Here is a 17,259-nt window from a genome sequence, read left to right on the forward strand (position 1 = left end):
TCATCTTGTTCCCGTCCGTCGTGTTCCTCGATCGCCTTTGCTCTCGCTCTCCGCCCCTTCCTCCCTTCGCTCCGCCTCCGGCAGGCCCGCCCTTGCGCTTTCACTTTCTCTTCGCACCGCCATCCAGCCCCTGCTGTCTTCCGCTCCTTCTCGCTCGCCATGCAGTTCCCTCTCTTCCTCACCGCCGTCGTCGCCTGCTTCGCGTCTCAAGGTCCGCTCGCCCGCCTTTGCTCGGCGCACGAAGAGGGCGTACACTGACTCGTCCGATCCAGTGCTTGCGCTGAACATGACCTTCCCCGCTCCCATCGGCCTCATCCAAGCCTCCGACTTCCTCAACTCCGCCGACCCTGCCCGCACCGACGTTCGTCTTTGATCTCTCTGTTTTCTGTTGGGTGATGCTGACGGCAAGGGCTCCAGTGCAGCACGGACTGTAACCTGGCCCAGGGCACCATCACCGTACGTCCCCCGCTTTCCGTTGCAGCCGCGCAAGCCGCCGACGCTAATCCCGGGCTCACCAGGCGTGCGGGAGCGACGACCTCTGCCTGTGCAACGACACGATGCTCACGTCGATCATGTCGTGCGAGACGTGCATGTTCCAGCAGCTCATCGCCGACAACCGTCTCCCCACCGACGAGCGCACCGGCCTCGTCTCCGCGATCACCCGTGCGTGTCTTCTCTCTTTCCAGCCTTCCTTCGCCCCGCCCCAACCCGCCCCCGTCCCACTCGCTCCACCCATCACCTCCTTGCCGCGCTCGCGCCGCCGAAAAAAACACGCTGACCGCCCTCCCCGCAGTCTACACGGGCGCGTGCACGGGCGTGAACCACACGAGCAACCTCTCCGCCGTGGCGCTCACCCCGGTCCTGCCCGCCAACTGGGACGGCCCCTTCGGCCAGGGCCTCAACCCGGCCTTGACCGCGGTCTCTGTCATCGCCGCCACCATCCTCGGCGTCGGCCTCATCACGACCGTCAACACCATGTGAGCGCGCCCGCCCGCGGTTTCGGCTCGAGGAGCGCCCCTGGTGGGCGGGTGTGTAGAAGCAGGGACCGTGCTTGCGTGCGAGGGACGTGCTGTCCGAGTACGACTGCTACGGAGCGATGTACGACTGCTTTGTATCTGAAGGCGCCCTCTTTTCTCTTTCCCTCGTCCAACTGCGTGCCACGAGAGACCAAGGACTGAAGCTCTGAGGACCCGCGAGTGATGCGACGTTGCGCGGCGATGGGCCACGACGCGCATCTGATTCGATCGATGGGCCTGTTCGCTCGCGCCCACGTCGGGCAGTGCACGATGAGACCGAGACGACCTGGCGGTGGGATGGACTGTGGGGACGCGGCAATCCATTGTATGGCACAGGAAGGGCGGCCTAGGACGATACATGGGCGCGCGCGCGTGGCAGGCGGGCGGCGGGCGGTGGTGGGTACATGCAAGTGATGGGAGGTACTGCTACGGGGATACTGATGCTTTAACACAACTGAACACAACACGGCGGGAGAGGGGCGTGTGAATGACAGACACAACAACAGCAAGAGAGACCGGGAACGGGGCGAAGAATATACACCTGTGTGTGCGCGTGATGGGCGTCAGGCGGGGATGGATGGCGCGATATCCGGGACGGGCGGGGAAGAGGAACGTACGTGGCCGGGGACGGGGGACAGCGCTTAAGCGCCCTTGGGGGCCTCCTTGTAGGAAATGGCCTGCTCCTCGCCCATGGCGGAGACGATGGTGACGAGGAGGTCCTTGCCCTCCTCGAACTCGGCCGCGATCTTCTCGCCGAGCTCGCCCTCGGGGACCTTGACGTCGTCCTTGGCGGTACCGTCGGTCGTCATCAGGTTGAGGAAGCCGTCGTCGACGTTGACCTGCCATGTCCGATAAACACGGGAAAAACAGGCGGAAAGAGGAGAAAGGGAGGCGCACGAGCTGGTATTCGTTGCGGCGGACGTTGGGAACATCCATGTTGTGCGTAGAGGGACAGATATCCTCCTGCAGATCCGAGATTGTATGAGAGATCGGCATCTAATCAGCCCGCGCGGAGTGGACGAACCAGTTTTTTGCCAGTGAAGATCTGGGGAGGCGAATGAGCACGGTGGGGAGTTGAAGACGAGAAAACGAGACGTACATCGATGGCGACCAGGTGGACCTTGGCGTGACCGTGCTTGCCCGTCTTGGAGGTGGACATGTCGACGATCTTGCAAGGGCGACCTGGAAGGGGCGATATCGATAAGTCGCGAGCGCAGCGGGACGGGTAGAAAAAACGGACTCTTGATGACGACGTGGCCGTTCTTGCGGAGGGCCGAGCATTGCATGGGGAAGGTGAGCGAGGCCCCGGCGGAAGCCTGGAATGCGGAAGGGGCGAGCGTGAGTGGGTGTACCGAGATCTAAGCGAGATGGAGCAAAGCTGTGTGCGTACCTGGTCAAAGTTGTGCTGGTGCTGCTCGTCGTCGGACATGATGGTCGTTTATGGGGGGAGGAGAGGGCGCAGGGAAGGGAGAGAGGGAGCAGTCTAGATGGACGGGATGGAGGAAGCTGCAACGCGTCCACCCACAAAAATCGGCGCCCTGATCAAATTTCCATCTCCGCATCATCCGTGGGAACCGTGCCCGGCCGCCTGCGACATTGCGAGCGGGGGAGCGGGCCGGGGGTCTGAAGGTGACGCAGAGTCGTTGCCATCGACTCAGCCGGCGCTCAGCTCAAGACCGTCTCTTTCCTCCACTCCACTGTCTCCCCCTCCACTGTCTCCCCTCCACCCTCACCCTCACCTCCACCCCCTCTGCCCGCGATGCGATCCTTCGGGGGCGCGCCCAAGTGTGCGCGATGCAGCACGTCCGTCTACGCAGCAGAACAGGTCCGTCTGCCCGTGCTCCGCCCCCGCCCGATCACTCACTCGTCCCCGCGTCCTCGGCAAGATCATGGGCCCTGGCCGGAAGGTGCGCTTCTCCTGTGCTCTTTCCCACCACTCTCTGACCGGTCCTCCTCCCAGCTCTACCACAAGGCACGCCATCCCTGTTCGCGCACGCGCCCTCTTCCTGACTGTCTCGCAGGCCTGTCTCCGCTGTACGTCTTGTGACAAGCGCCTCGACTCGTTCGCACTTGTTGAGCATGACGAAAAGGTGCGTGCCGCCACAGGCGACTATATGCCTAACGTTTACTCTCGCTACCCTCAGCCGTACTGGTACGTTTCTCCCCCTCACCCCTCCCCGCCACCCCTCACCTCTTACGCCGGGCTAGCAAAATCTGCCATGTGAAGCTCTTCGGCACCGTCGACCTCCGCCATGGCAACCTCCCCACTGACCGCGACGTCTCTCCGCGCACCCGCCGCGTTGCGTCGCCCCCTCCCGCTCCGCCCACCGCCCAGCCACCACCGCCCGCGCCGCAGCCGAGGCTAGCGCCGACGCGCTCGCTGAGCCCAGAGCGCAAGGGCTCGCTCGCGCTCCAGGCGCTGGACGACCTGATGGCCGACTTCGACGTCGACGACATCGTCACGCCCGCGCACGGGAACGAGAACTACGCGCACGCCGTCCCCGCGCCGTCCGCTCCCTCTCCCCCACGGGTGTGCCGCTCGCGCCGTCGATGACGGGCACGCGGTACGGCGCCGCGCTCGACGGCCACCACGGGCACGGGCAGAAGCCGCTCGTGCCGACGATGACGGGGCGGGCGTTTGCGGTGCAGAACCCGCAGTGCGCGCGGTGCGGGAAGAGCGTGTACTTTGCGGAGCAGGTCAAGGCGGTGGGCAAGACGTGGCACAAGGCGTGCCTGCGCTGCGCAGGGTGCGGGAGGAGCCTGAACGCGGGGCAGCTCGTCGACCGGGAGGGGGACCCGTTCTGCAAGCCGTGCTACGGCAAGGTGCGTGCTCATGCGATTTTGTTTGAGCGACGAGAATGGCTGACTTTGGGGGTGTAGCACTTTGGGCCTGCGGGGAGCGGGTATGCGCTGCTCGGGAAGGCGGGGGCGTGAGCTGGCTCGATTGGTTGATTGGCCTCTGCCGCGTCGTGCGATGGCGCGGGGTATCTGTCAGACAATGTATGTATAGTGTTTATTCGTATCTGCGGAAACAGGCGTTGGCAGCCCAAAGGCAAACGGCAAGGGACGGGGGATTGGTTCGTCCGCGCTCATGCGTAGAGGACAAAGGTGCGGTCGGCGACGCGCCACTCTGCGCGGGCGGCGTCGACGGCGAAGGGACGCTGGTGCTTGAGGGCGAGGGCCTGCTGCCCACTGGCAGGGAATCGGGCGAGCAGGTCGGGGTCGGGCAAGTCGAGGTCGAGGTCGAGGGCGTAGCCGGCGGGGGCGGGGGAGCCGGGGAGGGCGGGGGTGGCGAAGAGGAGGCGGCGGGGCTCGAGGTCGACGGTCGTGGCCGGGATCGCGGCGCGGGTCTGGGCAGAGAAGGAGGGAGGGCGACGTGAGCGGAGGGGAGCGAAAAGCGAAGGCAGGGGACGGACGAGGTGGGGCACGGACAGGGCAATCGACACTCCTCCCTCGGCCGTCGTCGCCCACTCGAGAGCTGGCACCGTCGGCGGAGGCAGCTCTTCGACCAGCGCGCCCGGCGCGGTGGGGACGAGGGCGGCACGTGGCCAGAGCTTGCCCTTGGACGCGATGTTCGGGGTCCCGATCTGGCGCGAGAGCAGGAGTCCGTGCTGCGCCTCGATCTGCTCGAACGCGAGCTCTGTCCGCAGCGCGGTGAGCACAGTGCGTGACCAGCACGGGGAACGTGCACACCGATGAGATACGTCTTGAGCTCGGGCGAGCGGAGCGCGCGCGACTTCAGCGAGCTGTTGAAGATCGCGTCCAGCACGACCGAAGGTTTTCCGGCTGGCGCATACAGTGAGCGGCTGGGCTGCAGCGGTGGGCGAGCACCGAGGACGGACCCTTGTCGGTGTCCGGGCGGGGGTCGGAGATGACGAGCGGGACAAACCACGACGCGGCGCTGGCGGGCGAAATTGCGGCGTTGGACGACACCGCGCGTTCTATCCCGTCCACCGTCTCCTCCGTCGGCCCCGGCACGTTCGCGTCCCATCCCACGTTCACGAACACCTTCAGCCCCGCCGGGATCCTCAGCGGTTGTGTGAGCGCACCGGGCGCGACGGCGACGGCGAGCGAGACCTCTTTCGACGCGGTCGACTTGACGCAGAAGCCGGGGACGGGGGCGAGGTCGACGGAGCGAGTGGCGGCCATGGCGGGTGCGGAGGAGAAAGGTCGGAGGTGGCCGAGTCGCTTTTCGGCAGCCGGGCTCCTCGCTCTCGTCCTCGCTCTCCCTGCCCGCCTTTGCCTCTGCCTCTCTTCCTTTGCCCTCTTCCACCACCCCAGCGCCCCGCACTGCGCCCATCGCCCTCCTCGCCGCCCAGATCGTTCCCGACATGCCTTCCAACGCCCAAAGGACCCGGGTCAAGACGCCCTTCAGATTTCGTACGCTCTTCGCATTGACTCATCCTCAGGCTGCTTGACTCACTCTCACATCCTGCCCTCCTCCTACGCGCACACAACCTAGCTCTCCCCGACATGGACATGAAGCCTGTGAACGTCGTGACCCCCATCCCCGATGACGCACAGAAGATGGACAACTACATCAAGGACCGCAGGGTCATCGGTGTGCGTCTCCTTTCGAGCCCTATCGTCCATCTCTCATCTTATCTCCCCTCTCCCGTCCCGCGTCCGCCCCCGCGTCCGTCCCTGTCGGGCTATGTAGTACGACCCCCTCGTCCAGCCCGCGCTCCTCCGCAGCGAGATCGAGCCGACCGCGACCTCGCTCACCACCATCGCTTCCGCCCGCTTCGCCGCCGCCCGGATCCTCGCCGGCCAGGACGAGCGGCTGCTCGTCGTCGTAGGTCCATGCTCCATCCACTCGCCCGAACAGGCGATGGAGTACGCCAAGCTCCTCCGCGCGAAGATGAACGACTGGCCGAACCTGCTCATCGTCATGCGCGCTTACTTGTAGGTCCCCCGCCCGATCGGTCTGCCCGAGCTTCAGCCGCTGACGTCGCCACGTCTCACAGCGAGGTACACACCACCCAATCATCTTTGCTGCTTTTCGTGCGCGCTAGAGTAGCTCACCCCGACGCTTGCGTTGCAGAAACCGCGCACGACGGTCGGCTGGAAGGGCCTCATCAACGACCCCGACATCGACGGCTCCTTCAAGATCAACAAGGGCCTCCGCCTCGCCCGCCAGCTCCTCTGCGACCTCACCAACCTCGGGGTCCCCGTCGGCTCCGAGCTGCTCGACACCATCTCGCCGCAGTTCATCGCCGACCTGATCTCGTGGGGCGCCATCGGCGCGCGCACGACCGAGTCGCAGCTCCACCGGGAGCTCGCGAGCGGTGTCTCGTTCCCGATCGGTTTCAAAAACGGCACGGACGGCAGCGTGCGTGAACCGTCGGCCCGCCTCATCCGGATGGGTGCTGACGTCGCGCCCGCAGATGACGGTCGCGGTGGACGCGATGCGCTCGGCGTCGAACCCGCACGCGTTCATGGGCGTCACCGAGCAGGGCCTCGCGGCCATTGTCAAGACTCGCGGGAACCAGGTCGGTGCGATCGGGCTGATGGGTGTATAGAGACTCAGATGGTGCTTGCGAGCAGGACGTGCACGTCATCCTCCGTGGGGGCAGCAAGGGCCCGAACTACGGCGCGGAGCACGTCCGCTCGGCGGCGTCCGCCATCGAAAAGGCGCGGCCGCAGAATCACCCGTCGATCATGATTGACTGCTCTCGTGAGTGGGAAGGTTGGGAGGCGACGGGCGGACGGAGTGCTGACGGGAGGCCACAGACGGGAACTCGGAAAAGAACCACATGAACCAGCCGAAGGTGCTCGTGGACGTGTGCGAGCAGCTCGTTGGTGGGGACCGGAACATCACCGGGGTCATGGTCGAGTCGCACATCAACGGGGGGGGCAGGACGTGCCGGCCGAGGGCCCGGGGGCGCTCAAGCACGGGATCTCGATCACGGACGCGTGCGTGGACTGGGAGACGACGGTCGGGATGCTCGAGGGGCTGAACGCGGCGGTCGGGCGCAGGCGCGAAAAGCTGCTCGAGCAGGGCCTCTTGCGCCGGTCGACCGTCGTCGGGGTGTGATAGCGATGACAACGGCAAGGGCGGGGGTGTTGCGTAGCCTCGTGTCGCCGAGGCGCAGTTTGTTGTTTGTTTGTACGAGTAATAGGTTCGCGTATCAGATCCCATCGATCGCGAGGGTGGTGTCGTCATTGGTCGTCATGGCCGGCGGTGTATACGGAACTGCCGGCGGGCGCGGGCATGGGCATTATATGATACGACTCTACCGTCCTTGGTCCTCGTGCGTCGCGGCGGACGGAGTGATACATAAGATGGGCGTTCTAGGTATGGAGACGCGCGAGAGGGGTACTTGCGGATGCGGAGGGTATTATTGCGTGGAACGAGGGGGCGGATGAGATGGGCGAGGAGATATGGGAAACAAGATGGTGAGATACAGCGATTAGTCCGGTACAGGCGTGGGGGGTCGGTCAGTGGGTGAGTAATTGGGACAGGAGACGGGGGAGAGACAACAAGGTATTAAACACATTAGACGACGAAATGAGCTTTTTGGGATCCGGGCTTCCTACAACACTGCGCAGAGGAGGTCAGCGGCCGTCGTCTCGAGCGGAAGGGACGGGCAGGCGGCACCTTTTCCATGTTAAATATCGATATCAAAACTTGGGTCTACGCGGCCTGCGCGGCGCGCCAGAAGCCCCCGGGGCCTTTTGGGGTCGTGCCCGTGTCGTCGTCGTCATCGTCGTCGGCGAGGAACGGGGCGCGCTCGAGCTCGAACCCGGCGTCGGCGTCAACGTCGGCGCGGGGAGGGGGCGAGCCCGCGGCGTGCGCGAAGCCGGGGGTGGGCGAGGTGCGGGCGGAGGACGCGGCGGAGGAGTACGTCCGGCTCTCCTCGCCGTCGAGGCGCCAGATCGAGCGGGGCGAGGGCGGGGGGCGCGCGAGGGGGGCGAAGGCGGCGGCGGAGGCGGCGGACGAGGGGGCCTTGCGCGGGAGGTGCTGCGGCGGGGAGAGCTTGTGGGGGTGGGGGGGGGGGCGGTGGTGCCCGGGGTGAGGACGTAGTGGGCGTCCTCGGAGGAGCCGTCGAAGGAGAGCTCGGGGGAGGAGGAGAGGGAGGCGGGGGAGCGGAGCGGGGAGCGCGGGGGGGAGACGAGGGCGTGGAGGAAGGCGGGGAGGAGGGTGTGCGAGGGCCGGGGGACGAGGGCGTCGAGGAGGGCGGCGTGCTGGGCGCTGCGCTCGCCGAGGCCGAGGCCGAGGCTGGAGGCGGGGGTCTGGTAGATGGGGGCGCCGGGCGCGAGGCGGTCGTGGGCGAGGGGGAGCGGGGGGAGGATGGGGGACGAGGAGTGGCTGCTGGGGCGGTCGGGGAAGCGGAGGGCGTAGGGCGGGGCGCTGCGCGGGAGGGGCTGGGCGGGGTTGAGGTCGAGGGCGTTGAACTGGGTGGCGAGGACGTTGGCGAGGAGGGCGATGCGCTCGGCCTGGACGGCGGCGGAGATCGAGTCGCCGTTGCCCTCTGCGTCTGTGCACGTGGGGGGCGATCAGGGAGGAGAAGGGGCGGTGGAGGGCAAAGGACTGACAGGGGAAGCACGTCTGGCAGACCTTGCGCCTGCGCCAGTTGTGGTAGCTGCACTTCCCGCAGACCCAGTCGCCGGGCTGCTTTTCGGCGGCGCCCTTGTTGCCCGTGTTCACGATCGGCGGGTGCTGCGGGCAGCGGGTGAGCGCAGCGCGGCGGGGACCAGAGCCCGACACTCACCGTCAGCAGCCCACAGTCGACGGGCCGGATCTGGCACGGCTCCGGCAGCGGCTCGTTGTCCGGCCAGTACATCACGCACGGCGCGAGCGGGTCCCGCGACACGTTCTGCACCCGCCCGCCCCCGCTCAGCGCACGCCCCGACGGCGTCAGCGGCGGGTACTGCGGCGGCGGCGGCTTCGACGGCATCTGCGCCTGCGCCGCCGCGAGCGCCCGCGCGGTCGCCGGCAGCTGTCCCCCGGGCGGCGACTGGGGCGCGCTCTGCGTCGAGTAGTGGAGACGGGGGTTGAAACGGGGCGAATACGCCAGCGGCGGCGAGCCGAGCGCGTCCGCCATGCGGGGGGGGCGGGCGCACCGGTGCGCCTCGGCCGCACGCGATGCACGTCGTGTTCCGCCTGCGAGAGACGGGTTAGCGCAGGAATCGGAAACGCGAGGGGAAGGGCTTACTGGAAGTTGTGTGCGCCGCAGTGGGAGGCGGGGCACCTGGGCGGGGCGCATGCAGGTCAGGGCGGAGAGGGAAATGGAGGGGAGGCGGGAGAACGTACATCCAGTCTCCCGCCCGGAAGCTCGTCCTCGGGTTCGGCGGGTTGCTCGAGAGCGTGTAGGCGGGGCCGTCGAGCGCGCCGTCGGCGAGGCCGACAGGGAGCGGGCGCGGGGCGTGCAGCGGGAGCGGGGCGCGGATCGCGGGCGGGTAAGGGTGGGGGAGGTGGGACTGGGACCGGGTGATCTCAAAGTCCTGGAGGGGGAAATTTTGAGGGCGGGATAAAGATGGAGCGCGGGGGGACGTACGACGGGCTCCGAGTGCAGACGGCGGAGGCCGGGCAGCACCGCGAAATCCGAGTCGGCGGCGGGGGAGACGTTGAAGAGGTCGCACGAGAGCGAGAGCGCCGCGCGGGCCTGCAAGGTCGTCAGTGGCTGCGGTGCGCGCGGGGGGACGAGACGCACGTCGTGGGCGGACGCAAAGACGGCGTACATCGCTCGGGCGGAGGAGCGGGCGGGGTCGTGGGGGTCGTGGAGGGGCGCGGGCGGGGAGAGGTTTATCTGCGGGCGGGTGAGTGCGCTGGAATCCGAGGAGAGCACTGGAGCGCACCTGGCTGGCGGCGTGGCTGAACAGCTTCCAGAGCAGATCGTTTGGCGTCGCGCGCAGATTCGCAACCTGCAGGACACAAGTTAGTCCACGGGCCCCCGATGGCGCTCACGAGCTCAAACGCACCCGAACGACCGCAGACGGGCGAGGCGCGGGGCCAGCGCGGGCGGGGACAGGCGCAGGGGACGCGGGGAGCGAGGTGCCGTGGCGGGGAACGGCGCGGGCGGGGAAGTCGCGCGACTCGACCGGGCGGGGGAGAGCCATCGTCGAGCAAAGGGCGGCGGCGACCTCGAGCCCGCGCCCGGGCATAAAGTACGCGTCCCCCGGATGCCGGCCCTGCCTCCGAGACCGTGCGGTGGCCCCAACCCGTGCCTGCGCCCCCCCGCCGTGTCCCGCCCGTCCCCACCGCGACCGCCTCGAACGTCCCGCGCGAAACGCGTCGAGCGATCGCCCCGATCATCCCATCGCCAGCCCCCGCCACCACCGCGCAGGTCGAATCCACCTGGCCGATGCGACAGAGCCTTGTGACGCCGTGTGGTATCCAGTCCCCAGCTGGAAACAGGTGTCACCCGCCATGGCGGAGGCTCCTCAGTAGTCCCGCTTGAAATCGTCATGAAAGGGCTGTCGAGGTTGTCGAGGTTCCAGTGGTTCTGTCGCTGGGGGACCCGTCTCCCAAGCAGTATTCGTGACACATCGTCACATCGCGAGGGATTTGTAATCGGCCCCATCATGCTCGCTAGGCTGGCCGCATTGAGAAGAGGGAAGATTATTACTAGCCTTCGTGGGACACGACATAGCTCGCTGCGCAATCATAGCAGCGGGGGAACTACACATCGTGCCAGCTTCAATTTCACGCATCGTCCGGTGTGAGCAATGGTATGGGATGCATTAAGTACTATTCAGCAGGTATCTACAACGTAAATTGTCCAAGCGGGCAGTCAGAAGCTTTCCTCCGAGCTTCTTGACGCGGTTGAAGTTTACTTCATTGAGTAGAATGAAACTGTCGAGAGTCTTGACTCTTGATAGCACAACAAAAGTAAGACCTGCACAGAATTCAGCTTTCCCTAGTCCGATGCGAGCCTTGGCAATGGTTAGTCCTTGGGATTTGTGAACGGTGACTGCCCAAGCAAGACGGAGGGGAAGTTGAGTGCGCCCGAGGGTCTTGCCATGCGCTTCCCATGTCGCCTTTATACTGGTGATGGGAACAACCGGGATACCCTCCAGATAACTCGGCCTGGGCTCGATGCACCAGAGCGTAGGGCCCCTAGGGCCGGTATATGTGGGGCAAGACACGAGGACTGCAAGGGGAATATCTGAATGCATCGCACCTGGTCTCGGCCATACAATGTCTTCGACAACTCCGGTTGCGCCATTCACGAGACCTAGTACTGCATGAGGAAGGGCGAATAGGGTGAGAATATGTAGCATCAGGAAAACCCCAAAACACTAATTAGGACTAACAGCAGTAAATTAGTCCTAATGGAACATCTAATCGGGCTAACAGATTTGGCCCATCTAATTGTGACTAATGTGTGATAGTTTGGTACTAGCAGTGTTGTGGATCACCTATTCTCAGTAATTCTAGCAGCTCCCTCACTAATTGATGTAATTCTCTTGTATCTGATCTCCCATGTCACTAATTTGAACCTCACACAGATATATTGTAACTAACTAGAGTACCACCAAAGGTACTACAGAGGCCATCCATGAGATGCCAATCTATTCTGGGTAATCCTAGCGGCTCTCTCACTAATTCACTCATATTTGATCTCACATGTCACTAATTTGAACCGCACACGTATAATGCAACTAATTAGAGTAACACTGAAAGGATGAGATAGGGGGCCGTGTGGGCAACACAGGGAATGGGCAACAAAGATGAGGGGGCAATATGGGGGCGACAATGGGGGTGATGCCGGCGACACTGGACTGAGACACTGGCAGGGTGGGTGACGCAGGTGGGGGTCAACGCGGTGCAGGGCCGCGAGAGCCAGTGGGCGAAAGAGGCAGGTCACACAGCGACGCAGGGGCAAAACGCGGGTGACACGGAGGTGGCGACGGACGTGGGTGACACGGGCGAAGTGGGCGAGATGGGTAAGATGGGCGAGGCGAACGAGACCGACGAAGCAGGCGAAGTGCGAGATGGGGGAGAGACGAGCGAGACAAGCGAGGTTCGAGGCCCGCGCGAAATGGGTGACGCAGGCGAGGTGGGACGTACGGGTGCAAGACAGGCGAGGTGGGCGACACAAGTGAGACGGACGAGGTGGGTGAGACGGGCTAGGCAGGCAAGGCGAGGTGCAAGTCGCGGGCGAGACGGACGAGGCGGCGACGTGGAGGTGGCGTGGGTGAGACGGGCGAGGTGGACGAAGCAGGCGAAGTGCGAGACAGGGGTGAGACAAGCGAGAAGAGCGAGACGAGCGAGGTGCAAGGCGCACGCGAGATGGGTGACGCGAGAGAGGTGGGCGATACAGGCGAGACGGACGAGGGGGATGAGACGGGCCGGATGGGTGACAGAGACGAGTACGGGCAAAGTGTGGGGTGCAGGCGAGACGGGAGAGGTGGGTGACGTGGGGGGTGGCGCACAACGCGCGTCGGTTCCCACGCGTCCGCCGCTGCCAGTGTGTCCTTCGAGCGAGTCGGACTCTGTGCTCACTGCTAGCATCACTGTCCTCACCGTCCTCCCCGTCCTCCCCGTCCTCCCCGTCCTCCCCGTCCTCCCCGTCCTCCCCATCCTCCCGTCTTTTCCTCTTGGCGCATCTTCGAGGACCACACGAACACGCCCCTTACCCGCTGTTTCCTCAATGAGCTGTTGCGGCCCCTTTGTCTTGGTGAGTCCCCCGTTCTGCTCTCCTGCGCTCCCCGTTTTGCCCACCACCTCCCCAGGCCCTGGCCGTGCCATCGACCCCGTCCCTACAACGAGCCTGTCCCAACAATGCTCATTTTGGCCAGCCGTGTCGCGTGGCCATTGTGGCCGCGTCACACATCGCCCGCCCGCCGTCTGCGCCCGCCGCGATGCCATGCAAACATTGTCTGCGCCTTCTTTGTGCTGCAGCCCTTGTGCACGGTCTCCCCCTCGTGCGTGGTCGTGACGGGGCTGGGCCGTCACCTACAACAGATCTGGCTCCTTCGCAGTATGTTTCCCTTTTGTTCGCTTTACTCCTTTGCCTGTACTCATTCCCTCGTCGACGCCCACAATGTGAACACGGGCTTTGATGAATTCATCGAAGGCGAGGGCCGCGGCCTCGCGTTCAACCTCTTCGGCCCTCCTGAAGTGGGCAAGACGCTCTCGGTGGAGGCGACGTCCGAGCACGTTCACCGGCCGCTGTACGGCATCTAAGGCTGTTTGCGGATCTACCCACGGATGATCCGGATCCGAACCCACGGATCATGTGACATCCGGGGGCTTGATCCAGATCCGCACGGCTCAGATCCGCTGGAAGAGCTGGAGCCGCGGCTCCGGCTCCGGCTCATTCGCGGGTAGACCCGCCGATCCACACATAAGATATAGTGATAGAGAAAATATATGGATTTATTTCATTAACAAAGGTACTACTGGGACATGGGGGAGACGGACGAGGACGAGTGATGGTGACGCAGACGCGAGGCGCACGGGCGAGGGCCCTAACGTGGGCGCAGGAGGGAGATGGGGGTGCAAGGCAGAGGTGCGGAGGACGACGTAGGCGCAACCAGGGCGTAAGGCGGGTAATGACGCGGGGACAGGCGTCGCGGACAAGGGCGAGGCGGGGAAGGCTTGGACATCGCGGACGAGAATGGCGAGACGCGAGCTCAGCGCGGGCGAGGCCGGCAAGGGCGAGACGGAGACGGCGACGTGGGAACCACATGGTGAGGACGCAAGGGTGCGAGATGGTGCGAGGGCGAGACGGGCAAGGGGTGGGTGAGGCGGACGAGGGCGACGTGGGTGAGGCATAGGCACGCGGGAGATGCAGGCGCCGCAGGTGTGGACGGGGGTGAAGGAGGCCAGGGCGGACAACGTGGAGGGCAGATGATGCGAAGAACGGACAAGGACGTGGGGATGGAGGGCGCAAAGGAGAGGTCGGAGGGCGCGGTAGCAGACGTCGGAAAACGCGAGGGCATGGGCAGGGCGCGGGCAGAGGACACGAGGAGGGCGAGACGGGTGACCACCTAGGGGATAGACGACGAGGTGACGCGCGAGCATGACGGGTGAAGGCGACGCGGCAGGGCGGAGAGGGTGCACCGGAGAGTGCGACGCGGATGAACACAAGCGCGAGACGGGCAAGGGCGTGGGCAAGGTGGGTGACAAGGGCGTGACACGCGGACGACGCGGGCGAGAGCGTGGTGGGCGTGTAGGCAACGCGGAGGAGACGAGGGAGACGTCGGGAAGACGAAGGCCACGCGGGGGAGATAAGTGCAGCGCGGACGAGGTGGCGACGCGGGCGACATGGGCGGCGCGGGCATGCAAAGCAGGCAGGCGAGGCAGGCGAGGCGGAGACGGCGAGGTGGGAGCCACAGGGTGAGGGCGCGAGGGCGCGGGCGGAAAGAACACGGATGCGGAGGGCGCGTGGAGGGGAAGGGCGGAGAACGCGAGACTGAGGGCCAGAGCCGCGGACGTGGAGGGGACGACAAGGGCGAGACCAAGGTGAGAGGGCGGGGCGGAAGGGCAAGGACGAGTGTCGTCCGGGAGAGGGGTTGCCAGCGTGGGGGAGGGGGAGGCGACGCAGGAGAGGGCGTGGAGGGCTCACCAAAGGAAATTGGGGCCGTGGGAGCTCACAGCGACCCCACGGAACGATTGAGCGCGCGAGCGCGATGATGCCGTGTAGACGGAGGGTCAGGCGACGCAGGGCAGGTGGCGGACGTAGGCTACACGGGCGACGGTGGGGGCGACGCGGGCGAGACGCGCAACGCGAGCGAGATGTGGGATGCGGGAGACGTGTGGCGCTGAGGACGACGCGGAGGCGGACAGGGTGAGGTGGGCGAGCGCAACGCGGATGGGAGCAACGCGGACGAGCGTGAGCGCGAGCGCGAGATGGGCAAGGACGCGCGGGGAGCAGAGGGAGTGGGGAGAACTCACCAGAGAAGATCGGGGCCGTGGGAGCTCACCGCGACCCCACGACGACACTCCTGGGCTTGAGAACAGCCGTGCGCACGCGCACGATGAAGCTGCGTAGGTGGAGAATAAACGGAGGAGCAGGGGGAGCGCATGGGGGGCTGGAGAGGATGCAAGACGCGCGTGTTCGAATCCGAACATTGCCCGATCGAGACGGACTCCCGCGGGCAGACACCGGACGCTGGCGCCAAATGCGCTCGAAGTGAAAGGGGATAGTAATGTGCCAATATCTTAGTCACATTCACACCAAATCACACACAAATCACACCGTTAGAAAGGTGCTTCAATTCGCTTTCGAATGATACAACTTTTGTGATATGTACACACACATATAAGCTATTGCTCAAGAATCTGCGGATAACCCGCGGATAGAGCCGCAGATCCGCCAGTTTTCAGCCGCCTTGATCCGGAGCCGCTGGGAGCCGGAGCCGCTAGGAGCTGGAGCCACCCGGCTCATGATCCCCGGCTCACGGCTCCGGATCATCGCAGCTCTACCCGCGAAGTGAGCCGGACCCTCAAACAGCCTTACCCCCGAACATGCCTGGCATTTCGTTGGGTGCGAGGATAAGAAGTGCATTTATTGGTGTATAGAATGAGCAAACAAGCAGGCATTGACATGAGAGGAAGGAGAGAGAGGGGCTGTCTACTAAGCGCGCAGGCCTGTCCGCCGCGTCACATCTAGATATCGCGCGAGCAGGCGCTTGTCATTCTGAACAGCTCCTCTCCAACTTGCACTCTCGCTGGAACTACGCGGCATCGACACGCTCAACACCACACACACGGCCCGAGACTTGACCAGATGCTTGACAGCCACGCGAAGGGCACCTTGTCGTACAAGCACGGCGTGTGATGGGTGCTCGCACAGGGCACTGGCGGCCGCCTCGTCCACGCCATGTCCGTTGCGACGAAGTGCAGCTTCAACCCACAGCACGTCGCGCACTGTGCAGACAAGTTCGGCGTCCAAGTGCTCACCCAACGTGCCGCAAGCAGTGATGACGGCGAGCGGCTTGCTGCAGAAGACGCACCGTTGCACACCACCGTGACCACGTAGGCTAAGATCCCGCTCTGCTGGTACGTCTCCTCGCCCTTGAAGTGGAGCTGCTTCGCTGACGTGACGGCCGCAATGGTCAGTGCGTCCGCCATCTTCTCGCCCTCCTGGTACTACGGTATGCACGCGAACGCGTATGCCTCACAACCGATCGACACACCGCCACACGAATGCGAGTTCTCATCCGCCTCTCATCCTTCCTTGTCTCTGGGTTAAGTTGCCACCTTGCACTGGGTGTCTGTATTGCTATTCCTTGTGAAACTGTCCCTTTGCATGTACATAGCTGCTTCTCTGTTAATCGATGGGTCTGCTTTCAACCATATCCTCTGGTGTGACTGGGGCTAGTGAGTAACTACTTATGTCTAAGTACTTTGCAAGTAAGGGGTTTCGGTACTTCCCAGCCACTGGGGCTTGATCAGCAACTGATCATCTACTGTTCTGCACTCAGTGAACCCACGATCATTTGCACATTCACAGATCTGGTATTTATCAGGCAGATTGTAAAATTATCGAAAATTTTCATCTCAAGACAATAGTTGATCACATTTCGTCTACCAGACGAACCATGATCATGTGTTATATCGATGACGAAAACAGTTCACGCCGTGATCAACAGGCGCTTTGGAGATCGTGACCATTCTATCTTGCGCGCATTTCGTGATGCACTTGCCGGTCTCGCCCTCGCCTGCTTTGGCCTCGCCTAGTCGCCCCTACGTCACCCACCTCTGTGTCACCCTCATCCACTTCACCCGCCTCGCGACTTTGCCCACCTTGCTCACTCACCTCACCCATCTCGCCCACCTTCCCATCACTCATGTCACCCGCATCGCCCGTGTTCGTCACATCTCGCCCCACGTCGTCTGCATCACCCTCGTGTCAATGTCCGTGTCATACATATTGCCCTCCCCCGTCTCACCCACTTCGTGCATCTTGCCCACGTCCAAGTCGCTCACCCGCGTCATGCACCCATATCACCCTCCCACCTGCGGCCACCTTGCCTACCTCGCACGCATCGTTCGCGCCTCTCCCGCATCACCCATCTTGCCCGCATCGCGCCCACGTCATCCACCTTAGCCATCTCGCCACCACATCACCCCAACCCTGTCTCCCACATCAGCTGTGTCTCACCCCCGCATTGCCGCATTGCCTTCATTTACCTGCACATCACCTGCGTACGCCCACGTGTCGCCCACACGTCAACACCCGTATTGCTCACGTCTCGTCCGCGTCAGCCTAGTATAGCATTTGTATTACTACGCTTCAATATATTTGCTTTGAACCCTCTAACTGCATGACTAGTTGTGCGATTA

The 17,259-nt window shown here is 64.2% G+C and overlaps 8 protein-coding genes across 8 annotated transcripts; 4 read left to right on the plus strand and 4 right to left on the minus strand.

Moving 5' to 3' along the window:
* Positions 1-159: 159 nt before the first annotated feature.
* BXZ73DRAFT_104161 (uncharacterized protein) lies at positions 160-981 on the plus strand (the record flags this gene model as incomplete). Its single annotated transcript, XM_048015807.1, has 5 exons — positions 160-211; positions 273-361; positions 418-456; positions 519-663; positions 794-981. The coding sequence occupies 5 exons, from the start codon at positions 160-162 to the stop codon at positions 979-981; spliced, it is 513 nt and encodes a 170-aa protein (XP_047875051.1).
* A 676-nt stretch (positions 982-1,657) lies between these two features.
* On the minus strand, positions 1,658-2,445 carry BXZ73DRAFT_51407 (eukaryotic translation initiation factor 5A; the record flags this gene model as incomplete). The annotated part of the gene is made up of 6 exons (XM_048020625.1): positions 1,658-1,855; positions 1,914-1,979; positions 2,041-2,061; positions 2,116-2,198; positions 2,257-2,332; positions 2,407-2,445. The coding sequence occupies 6 exons, from the start codon at positions 2,443-2,445 to the stop codon at positions 1,658-1,660; spliced, it is 483 nt and encodes a 160-aa protein (XP_047875052.1).
* Positions 2,446-2,775: 330 nt separating this feature from the next.
* Positions 2,776-3,950, plus strand: BXZ73DRAFT_104163 (LIM-domain-containing protein; the record flags this gene model as incomplete). The annotated part of the gene is made up of 7 exons (XM_048015808.1): positions 2,776-2,841; positions 2,903-2,923; positions 3,038-3,106; positions 3,161-3,168; positions 3,225-3,546; positions 3,621-3,839; positions 3,897-3,950. The coding sequence occupies 7 exons, from the start codon at positions 2,776-2,778 to the stop codon at positions 3,948-3,950; spliced, it is 759 nt and encodes a 252-aa protein (XP_047875053.1).
* A 155-nt stretch (positions 3,951-4,105) lies between these two features.
* BXZ73DRAFT_104164 (pre-RNA processing PIH1/Nop17-domain-containing protein) lies at positions 4,106-5,165 on the minus strand (the record flags this gene model as incomplete). Its single annotated transcript, XM_048015809.1, has 4 exons — positions 4,106-4,366; positions 4,433-4,656; positions 4,710-4,802; positions 4,859-5,165. 4 exons carry the CDS (start codon positions 5,163-5,165, stop codon positions 4,106-4,108), a joined length of 885 nt encoding a protein of 294 aa, XP_047875054.1.
* A 324-nt stretch (positions 5,166-5,489) lies between these two features.
* On the plus strand, positions 5,490-7,053 carry BXZ73DRAFT_91632 (3-deoxy-7-phosphoheptulonate synthase; the record flags this gene model as incomplete). Its single annotated transcript, XM_048026049.1, has 8 exons — positions 5,490-5,579; positions 5,677-5,921; positions 5,984-5,987; positions 6,061-6,348; positions 6,404-6,508; positions 6,564-6,693; positions 6,750-6,847; positions 6,877-7,053. The coding sequence occupies 8 exons, from the start codon at positions 5,490-5,492 to the stop codon at positions 7,051-7,053; spliced, it is 1,137 nt and encodes a 378-aa protein (XP_047875055.1).
* Positions 7,054-7,653: 600 nt separating this feature from the next.
* On the minus strand, positions 7,654-10,124 carry BXZ73DRAFT_79739 (uncharacterized protein; the record flags this gene model as incomplete). Its single annotated transcript, XM_048023152.1, has 11 exons — positions 7,654-7,980; positions 8,040-8,497; positions 8,556-8,679; positions 8,732-8,989; positions 9,084-9,123; positions 9,176-9,211; positions 9,274-9,464; positions 9,518-9,625; positions 9,674-9,769; positions 9,819-9,884; positions 9,942-10,124. The coding sequence occupies 11 exons, from the start codon at positions 10,122-10,124 to the stop codon at positions 7,654-7,656; spliced, it is 1,887 nt and encodes a 628-aa protein (XP_047875056.1).
* Positions 10,125-11,693: 1,569 nt separating this feature from the next.
* BXZ73DRAFT_79740 (uncharacterized protein) lies at positions 11,694-13,152 on the plus strand (the record flags this gene model as incomplete). The annotated part of the gene is made up of 6 exons (XM_048023153.1): positions 11,694-11,724; positions 11,760-12,064; positions 12,097-12,373; positions 12,868-12,890; positions 12,931-12,946; positions 13,043-13,152. 6 exons carry the CDS (start codon positions 11,694-11,696, stop codon positions 13,150-13,152), a joined length of 762 nt encoding a protein of 253 aa, XP_047875057.1.
* Positions 13,153-15,547: 2,395 nt separating this feature from the next.
* Positions 15,548-17,027, minus strand: BXZ73DRAFT_79741 (uncharacterized protein; the record flags this gene model as incomplete). Its single annotated transcript, XM_048023154.1, has 4 exons — positions 15,548-15,840; positions 15,927-16,062; positions 16,733-16,809; positions 16,952-17,027. The coding sequence occupies 4 exons, from the start codon at positions 17,025-17,027 to the stop codon at positions 15,548-15,550; spliced, it is 582 nt and encodes a 193-aa protein (XP_047875058.1).
* Between the last annotated feature and the right edge of the window lie 232 nt (positions 17,028-17,259).

This window comes from Epithele typhae, assembly GCF_022376455.1.
Source record: "Epithele typhae strain CBS 203.58 chromosome Unknown BXZ73scaffold_48, whole genome shotgun sequence".
Lineage (NCBI taxonomy): Eukaryota > Fungi > Basidiomycota > Agaricomycetes > Polyporales > Epitheliaceae > Epithele > Epithele typhae.